The sequence below is a fragment of the Crocodylus porosus genome, unplaced genomic scaffold, assembly GCF_001723895.1.
Source record: "Crocodylus porosus isolate Cpor-Errol unplaced genomic scaffold, CroPor_comp1, whole genome shotgun sequence".
In the NCBI taxonomy this organism is placed as follows: Eukaryota; Metazoa; Chordata; order Crocodylia; family Crocodylidae; genus Crocodylus; species Crocodylus porosus.
In genome coordinates, this window is record NW_017728945.1 from 2,331,625 (window position 1) to 2,340,686 (window position 9,062).

The 9,062-nt window shown below is 45.2% G+C and overlaps 1 protein-coding gene across 1 annotated transcript in view; it reads right to left on the reverse strand.

Moving 5' to 3' along the window:
• The window catches only part of ZFR2 (zinc finger RNA binding protein 2), a 124,775-nt gene that overhangs the window by 19,603 nt on the left and 96,110 nt on the right, over positions 1-9,062 (reverse strand). The window contains exon 11 of the mRNA XM_019550679.1: positions 2,906-3,044. Within this exon, the coding sequence (XP_019406224.1) occupies positions 2,906-3,044 (139 nt within the window). The remainder of the gene's footprint in view (positions 1-2,905; positions 3,045-9,062) is intronic.

Sequence of the window (9,062 nt, forward strand, 5' to 3'; positions counted from 1 at the left end):
CTTAACTTGTTCACCAGTATGGGGTGGGATACCGTATCAAAGGCCTTCCTGAAGTCCAAGTATACGACATCCACCCCTCCTCCTGTGTCGAGGCGTTTTGTATCCCTTCTGGGGCTGGTGGCCTCTCCCCTGCATCCAGACGTTGGCCCTCGATAGCGCTCAGGAGCACTCAGCAGAGGGGCATGGCCATGGACCGGGAGCTGTGCAGCAGAGGCACTTCACCACAGCACCTGCAAAGATGTGCTGCTGGTTGCCAGAGACAGACAGGCAGCATCCCTGAGGGGGATCTCAGGGCTGGGCAAGGGGTGCAGCAAGCTGCAACACTCACCCGTGGCCAAGCAGCAGCTCTACAGAAGGAACAGGCCAGGCAGAGGCAGGCTTTGGCCTATCCAGGGGGTACACAAGGCCTGCTGGGCTCTTGAACAAAGAACAGGCTCCCTCAGGCTCCCTGGTGTGTATGCCCCAAGTGCTGGGTCATGTCTACATGTGCATTGCTGCACATTAACTAATCAAACGTACATTTGGTACCTGCACTTAGCCTAAGCTACTGTGTAGTAAGGGCGCATCCCTGTACTGTGCAGTAACTTAGGCTAAGGTGCATTAACGCGTCTTGTGTAGATGAACCCAGTATGATAGAACTTAATCCAGAGATGGGGAAACCGTAAGGTCAGGTGAACTAAGACACTGAATTTCACAAAGGTGGATTTCAACTGACTCAAGGAGATAGTAGGCATGGTGTCATGGGTGGACAGACTGAAAGATAATGGGACCCAGGAGGGCTGGAAGTTTCTCAAGTACAGTGCTGGAAGCTGAACAAGAAACTGTTCTGACATGATGGAAGTGCAAGAATAATGATAAGAGACCAAGCTGGCTGCACAAGGAGCTTCTAGGAAGCCTCAAAAACAAAAGGAAAACATATAGGCAATGAAAAAATGAGCAGATCACCAAAGAAGTATAGCAGGAAAGAGCAAGAGCTTGCAGGGGCAAAATCAGGCATGCAGAGGTAAAAATTACCTTTACCTGGCATAGGAAATTAAAGTCAAAAGGAAGAGGTTCTATAAATATGCTGATCAGAAATGAAAGACCAAAGAAGCTATAGATCCAGGCAGCATGGATTTATTAAGAGCAAGTGGCATCAAACTTGATCTCAATTGACAAAAAGCTAGATGGGTAAATATAGGGAATGCAGTGGATATAGTATATCAGAACTTCAGTAATACTTCTGTCAAAGACACACTTGGCCTTCTTACAACCTAATTAGACAGATATGGGCTAGATAAAATTACTATAGGGTGGCTAGACAACTGGCTCAGTAGCTGCAAGCAAGGGGTAATTATAAATGGGTCCAAGTCCAATGGCAGGACTCAGCCATGTTTACTTCCACGATACAATAGTCCCTGCCTGGGACCTTACCATCCACCATGAAGACTGATGAAAATATTACTTGTGTTCCAATTTCCTTAATTTTCTTTCCAAGAGCCCATAGTCTCCTCTGATCTGCTCAGTGTCAGCCCTACTGGTATCACTGGGGGCCTACAGGGATAAGAAGGAAAGGATAGTGGTCTGAGGGATGGATAAGCTCTGGGAATCTTTCTGTGATGTCCTGAATAGGGCTCCAGGCAAGTGGCACACCTCCTGCAGTGACCTCTGGCACAATAAAGAAAGGGTGAGAGCCAAGAGCTAGGCCCAAGCAAATGGACAGGAAGGATTTCATGAATACTGAAGAGAAGGTTTAATAAATGTTGAGGAGACTTACTGTAGAACTCTGTTTCACATTATGTGCCCACGTGGCAGCTGTCCAGACATGTAAGTGCCCTTTTTGATTCGTAGGCACAGTCTGTGATTCTTTTACATGTGCAATGTGGATGCATAAATGTCTACAAAGCTACAGAGCAGGCATGGTGTGCTATGCACTGGCTGGGTAGGTGCATGGGCCTGGGTACTTGGGCAGACAGACTGGATATGTACAAATCACAAACATCTATCCAGGAAAACCCCATGAAGGAAGACTCCTCCTGCCATATGTTCTAACCAGAACTGTTATTCCCAGTAGAGCACTGCACTGCTGTCTGGCCATTTTACCCAATGTATAATTAATGCTAAGTGTTGGGACTCAGCTTCAATGAAGGCTGCAGGGAACACTGAAGAATGCCTAACCTGTGGTCTGGTGGTTAGGCACAGTAGTGGCAAGTCAGAGAGCTATAAGCTTCCATTCCCTCTGGGTGAGGAAGGCCTAGAACTTGGGTTCCCTGTTTCCTGTGTGAACACCCTAACCACTAGGTTATTAGAGCTAAAACAGATGGGCTCTCCTCCTCATTTTTCAGAATTTACAGTCACGTACACGTAAATGTAGTCATACACCCACCACCCAATGTGCATGCTCAGTAGCTGTGCCGACATGTGTCAACACTATGCAGGTAATACAATAGTAAACTGTGCATAAGTACCAGTTGCTCATGTGCATGGTCTTACTTCCCAGGTAGACTAATACTTGTTCAATGAAAAACGGATAAAACTCAGGGTAAGAATGGGTACACAGGCAATATTGCAGAGCAGGTGACGTAGTAAAACCCTGCCCCCTTTTATGTCATGATAGCCAGTTTGTATGCCCTTTCCCTTCATAATCTGAAGTGTTAACCCCTTTACACCCCCAAGTAGTCCAACATAAAATAAAAATGATCATTTCTCAGTGAGATATGTTGTGCCACAAACTAGAATTGACATTAAGCTTTATGTATTGCTCATTCCAAATTTCAGTCATGGATTCTCAGGAGAAATACAAAATTACACATTCGACACTCAAAGAAGAGGGAGAGTATGGCACATTATAGTTTGAAACAGATTTTAAAGGTGTCAGAGTGCTTCATATTTCTCCTTTCAGGAAATGTAATCAAGGGTTGCTCACCAAGAAAAGTGGAACAGCCATGCCAGGCCTGCCCATAAGTGGGGGTGGATGCCAGTCTACAGCCATCCGACGCCGTTGCTCTTCCCAGTATAACTGCTCTTCCTCTACTTGCCACCAGTACATTTCCTCTTCATACCGCCTTCATGAAAAGACGTAAGAAAACAGTAAGTTTGTATGAAACAAAATTGTCACCAGTCTCAACCATTTTCAAGGTGCCTAGGCAAAGTTGCAAAAGCGTGGCTAAAGCAGATGACCCCAAAGCCTGTTTCTCAGTGTGCAGCTAGGGTAGCTGGGGGTTGCCCACAGGGCGAGGGATTCCATTCCTCACCCCCCGCCCCCTCGAGCTCTGGCCATTGCAGCTCTTTTCCCTTCCCTCTCCCCAGCTGACAGCCTGGGGCAGGGCTGCATTGGTAGCACCAGCGAGTGTCCTACCTCCCAGGTGAAAATTTAACTCTGGAGGGAACGCAAGTTCTCTAAGGTGCTCTGCTTTAGAGTGCCTTAATGTAATACCTGATCTGACCAGGGTTAATTTTTCATGTGATCAACCATTTTAAAAGCACTCTGCAGCCATGCATGTGTGTTATGACACAGCTGTAGAGCACTTTCAGGGGCCAGATCATTTGATAAACATCACTTCTGCCTGTACCCTTATAGTGATCACCAAATTTATCCCGGAAGAGGTCAAAACTGGCATGTTTGGCAAAATGCGTAAAGTACCTAATATGTCCAGATGAACAAGCAGCAGCAGGCAACTGCCAGTTCTTCTAAATCATGGCATATGCACGAGAGGTTATGCAGACCGTCAATACATATGCCTAGGCAGAGGTCTGGGGGAGTGGAGGCTGCCTAGACCTTCCATGCCCCTTCATGCTATTGAGACAGAATCCAAAGGCCAGTCTGAGTGCAGACATTCAGTACCTTGATGACTGTAATTATATACATGTCTAGGAACTGAACCTGAGTCTCCCATGTAGCAGATAAGGAGTCTACCACTGAACCAGAGGGGACTTCGTAGACAAACAAGTAATGGAAAAAGAACATAAGAAATGCAACACTGAGTCCAGCCATGACTTCATCTAGCCCAGTATCCTGTATTTCACAGTGGCAAAGTGTGGCTACTGAGGGGAAACGTATATGCAGGGCCTACCTGGACTTGATGATCTGCTCAGGTCCCTTCCGACCCTACCTACTATGAAACTACCCAAACTGATCCTGCCTCTCTTTCCTCATAGCTTCCAGCATTCTGAGACTAGGGCCTAATTTCTAGATTTAACCCCTTACTATAATGTTTAATACCCACAAATTGACCTATTCAGCACACATTTGTCCAGTCCTCTTTTAAACCTAGTTGAATGATTAGCTTCTACAACATCAATGAGTTCCACAAATCAATTACACAATGCGTGAGGAGCTTCCTTTTGTCTGTTTGAAACTTGCTTCCTAATAAATTTATTGTATATCACCTAATGTTAGTATCGTGACAGACAGTAGATGGTAAATCCTTAATTACTTTTTCTGCACCATTCATGATTTTATAGACTTCTACTATATCCCTCCCCTCAGTCACCTTTTGTATAAGATGAAAAGTTCTAGCTTATTTAGGATTTCCTCATACGGAAACTCTCTATAACCCTGATCATCCTCACTGCCCTTCTCTGTACATTTTGTAGTTCTACTATATGGTTTTGCAGTTGAGAGGACCAGAACTGCAAGATGTATTCAAGGTCTGTGGAATAATGACATTTTCTGTTTTATTTTCAATTTTCTTAATAATTACTAACATTTTATCTGCATTTTTGGCTGCTGCTGAACATTAATATTTTCAGAGAACTATGCACAATAATATTACTCCTCTTTCTTACATAGTAACAATTAATGTAGAGCCCATCATTCTGGCTGAAAGAACTGGCTGAGTTTATAGCAGGGCTACTGGCAAAGCTGTTTGAAGAGTCGTGGAACTCAGGAGTAGTCCCGGATGACTGGAAGAGGTCCAACATGGTACCTATCTTCAAGAAAGGGAAGAGGGATAAACGTGCAAATTACAGACTGGTCAGTCTGACTTCAGTCCTGGGAAAAATTTTTGAAAAATTTGTTAAGGAGGGCATCAGTTACAAGCTGGTAACTGGTGAGGTATTAAGATGCAACCAGCATGGTTTTCTCGAGGGTAGATCATGCCTGACAAACCTGGTGTCCTTCTATGACCAGGTAACTTACCAACCTTGACGAGGGACATGAGTTAACATCATCTACTTAGACTTCAGTAAAGCCTTGGATTCCATTTCCCATGAGATTCTCTCAACTAAATTGGAGGGTCTTGGGATGGACCAGTCTACAGTGAGGTGGGTGGACAACTGGCTTAGAGGCTGACCTCAGAGAGTTGTAATCAATGGGATGGCCTCATCCTGGAGTGCTGTCTCCAGCAGTGTCCCCCAGGGATCTGTGCTTGAACCTGTGGTCTTTAACATATTTATTAATGACTTGGATGAGGGGGTGGAAAGCTCAGTGATTAAGTTTATGGATGATACTAAGCTGTGGGGAAACATGGGCACATCAGAGGATGGGGTAAGGATCCAGGATGACCTGGACAGACTGGTTTTATGGGCAGAACAGAATCAGATGAGGTTGAAGAGGGAGAAGTGCAGGGCCCTCCATCCAGGTAGGAATAACCTTCACTATAACTACATGATGGGTGGTGGTCCATTGGCTGGCACAGCATCTGAATGGAACCTGGGGGTCACAATCGACCGGAAGATGAACATGAGTCAACAGTGCGATGAGGTTGCCAACAGGGCAAATACGACTCTGGTGTGCGTCAGCTGATGTGTTGCCAACAGATCCAGAGAGGTATTCCTCCCCCTCTATTAGGCATTGGTGAGGCTACAGCTGGAGTACTGTGTCCAGTTCTGGGCATCACACTTCAGGAAGGATGTGGATAAGCTTGAGAGGGTACAAAGAAAGGCTACCCATATGATTAGGGGCCTGAAGGACAGATCCTATGAGGACAGACCCCAGGAACTGGGCCTGTTCAGTCTGAGTAAGAGAAGACTGAGAGGTGACTTGGTAGCTACCTACAAGTACATTAGAAGTGAGCATCAAGATCTAAGGGAGCGACTCTTCAGGAAGAAACCTGAAGGGAGGACAAGGACCAATGGACACAAGCTAATAGAAGAAAAATTTAGGCTGGATGTAAGAAAAAACTTTTTTTCCATAAGAGTTACCAGAATCTGGAACACACTCCCAGCAGAGGTGGTGCAGTCACCATCCTTGAAGATGTTCAAGATGAGGCTGGACAAATGCCTTGTTGAGCTCATTGGAGCCCAATAACTTCCTTCATGGCACAGGACTGGACTTGATGATCTTGCAGAAGGTCACTTCCGGTCCTTTGACTCTATGATACTCTATATCCACGTGCATCATTTTGCTCTTACTATAACTGAACTTCACCTGCCATTTTGCTGTCTATTCACTCAATTTTATGAGGTCCTTCTACAATTCTTTACATTCAGCCTTTTTTTTTAAACCACATTGAATAATTTGGTGTCGTCCACCAACTTGGCTACGTCGCTATCTGCCTTCCTTTCCAAATCATTTATGGATATGTTAAACAATACAAGCCCCAGGACACACATTTGGGGGGCCCAATGCTTGCCTCCCTCCCTCCATTGTGAGAAATGAACACTTAGACCTTCTCTTTTTTTCCTGTTCTTTAGCTAATTGCTGATCCATGAATGGACCTTGCCTTTAAAGCCGTGAAAGCCCAATTTCATTAAGAACCTTTGATGAAGGACTTCAGCCAAAGCTTTTTGAAAGCCCAAATACAACATTTTAATCACCTCACCCCAATCCACATGCTTGTGGTTGTCCTCCAAGAACTCTACTAGATTGATGAGGCATGACCACCCTTCACAAAAGCCAAGGTAGTTCTACCCTGGGAAGTTCTGTTTATCTATGTGAAGGGCAATCCAATATTTATTCTAGTTTCTACTAATCTGCTAAGAAGAAAAGTCAGGCTCCCTGATTTTTAGTTCCCTGTCTCCCTCCAGAGTCCTCTTTAAAGAATGGTGTGACAGACTGGCAGGCCTATTTGGTACATATAGGGACTGTGAGCCTGGAGCCACACAAAAACTGTTAGCCCCCTCTGTTATTAGAGGGGGGTTACTAAGTATGTATCAACAGAATTCCTGGGACAACTAATGGAAAAAACAGGGACAGGACAGGGGGTGAAAGGTTAATAATAAGTGATCCAAAGGGAGGTAGGGGGGAGACGCACTGAGCAGAGCACATTAGCAGGGGCCCACTGGCCCTTGAATGAGTCTAAGGAGCCAGTGAACACTGCTCCGTGAAACTCTGCCCAGAGACATGAACAGATGACAGGAAGATGGCTCTTGAGTCACAAGCGTTCCCCCAGCCAGAGCCTCCTTCCTGTTAGGTAGAGTTACAGACTGGCAGGAAACTGTATACAAGAAAATCTTGTGAAAGATAGCCTTGTGATAGTGTACTTTTAGATTAAGATTGTTAGTAGTAGGGATGTGCCACTAAGCATGCTCAAGCACCAGAACTGTTTTCCCTGTGCTCCTCCAAACCCTGGTTGAAATACCCACATTAACAGCCCATAATTTACATTTTCACTCACACAACTGGTCTTTTTTGACAACACAATGAAGAACAGCCAGAACAAGTGTAAAATTATTTTTGAGGCTTTCCGTCAACGTTCCAGCTCCACAAAGCCTGCTGAGGAGCACAGCCCTGCAGACAGACTGCAGGTGAGCCTGGGAGAAGGAGGGGCTGGCTGGGAAACTGTCCTTTCAGAATGAGATGAGAATGTAAAGGGGTTTTGGTTGTAGCTGGGGCGCTATGAGAATTTAGAAATGCTCAAGCTGAGCAATATAAGACTCAGGGGGTATGTCTACACAAGACGTTTACTGCGGAACTGCCTAATTAGCTCTGCACTAAATATCTCAGTGTCTACACGCGTGGTCCTATTAGGCCGCAGTAAACTAATAAACTCTACCACAGGTTAGTATTTGTAAATACAAATACTATCCTGCGGTGGAGTTTTTTTAGTGAGCAGCAACACATGTGTAGATGTTGATATGGCTGACTGGGGCATGAGGGTGCTTTAGTGCAGGGGCTGCCTGAGGGCTAGCTCTGCACTGGAGCACCCTTGTGTCCCGAGCCAGCTCCTTCACAACACTTCAAGCCAGGCTGGGGCAGCCCTGGGCTGGCAGGCTGACCCCCGTCCCCAGGTCCCCAGCCAGCTGGGGCTGCTCCAACCTGGCTCAACGTGCTGTGGTCCTGGGCTTGCATGCAAATGCAGAGCCCAGAAGCAATAACTACAGCAAGATATGCACCAGAGTTTATTGTTTCAAATTAACTGCATGTGTAGACGCACCCAGGCTGAAGTTCTGAAGTCAACATATCTGTTAATGAGATCAAGGGCAAAAACTGATGTCCTTCAGTCTAGTGTACAAAATAAGCAGCCAGAATTTCTGACCTGGAAGACCACTACAATGAAGAGGAGAGAGATTTTTCCCTGATGAAAAAGAAAGTAGAATTTCTTACTGATAAAGTTGAAAAATGGAAAATAGGAGCTGAAGGGCTAATCTATGCTTTTTAGGCTTCAGGGAAGAGATTGAGGAAGGCAGCTGTATAAAATTCACACAGAAATTCATACAAACTGAACTAAATTCTTCTCGCGCAACCCTCCAGAAAAAGAACATGCACACAAAGCTTGAAAGTCATGGATAGCAGAAAGCGATCCTCTCAGACCTAAAGAAGAAATGATGAGAGAAGCCAGGGCTTTGAGGAAAAATGAAAGGAAAGGAAAAATACCATTTTTTTCTGACGTGAGTGAAAAAACACTTAAAAAGAGGAGAGACTGGAATCTTCCAATGGAAAACCTGTTTAAATTGGGTTTAAAAGCTTCTATTTGGTCCCTCTCAAGCTTCTCCACATCCTTTTTGAATTGTGGAGCCCAAAACTGGACGCAGTACTCCAGCTGCGGCCTCACCAAGGTCGAGTACAAGGGGAGAATGATGTCCTGGGATTTGCTTGAGAAGCATCTATGGATGCAAGCCAGCCTTTTGGTCGCTTTACTAGCCTCAGCATCGCATTGCAGGCTCATGTTCATCTTGTGGTCAATGATGACCCCTAAGTC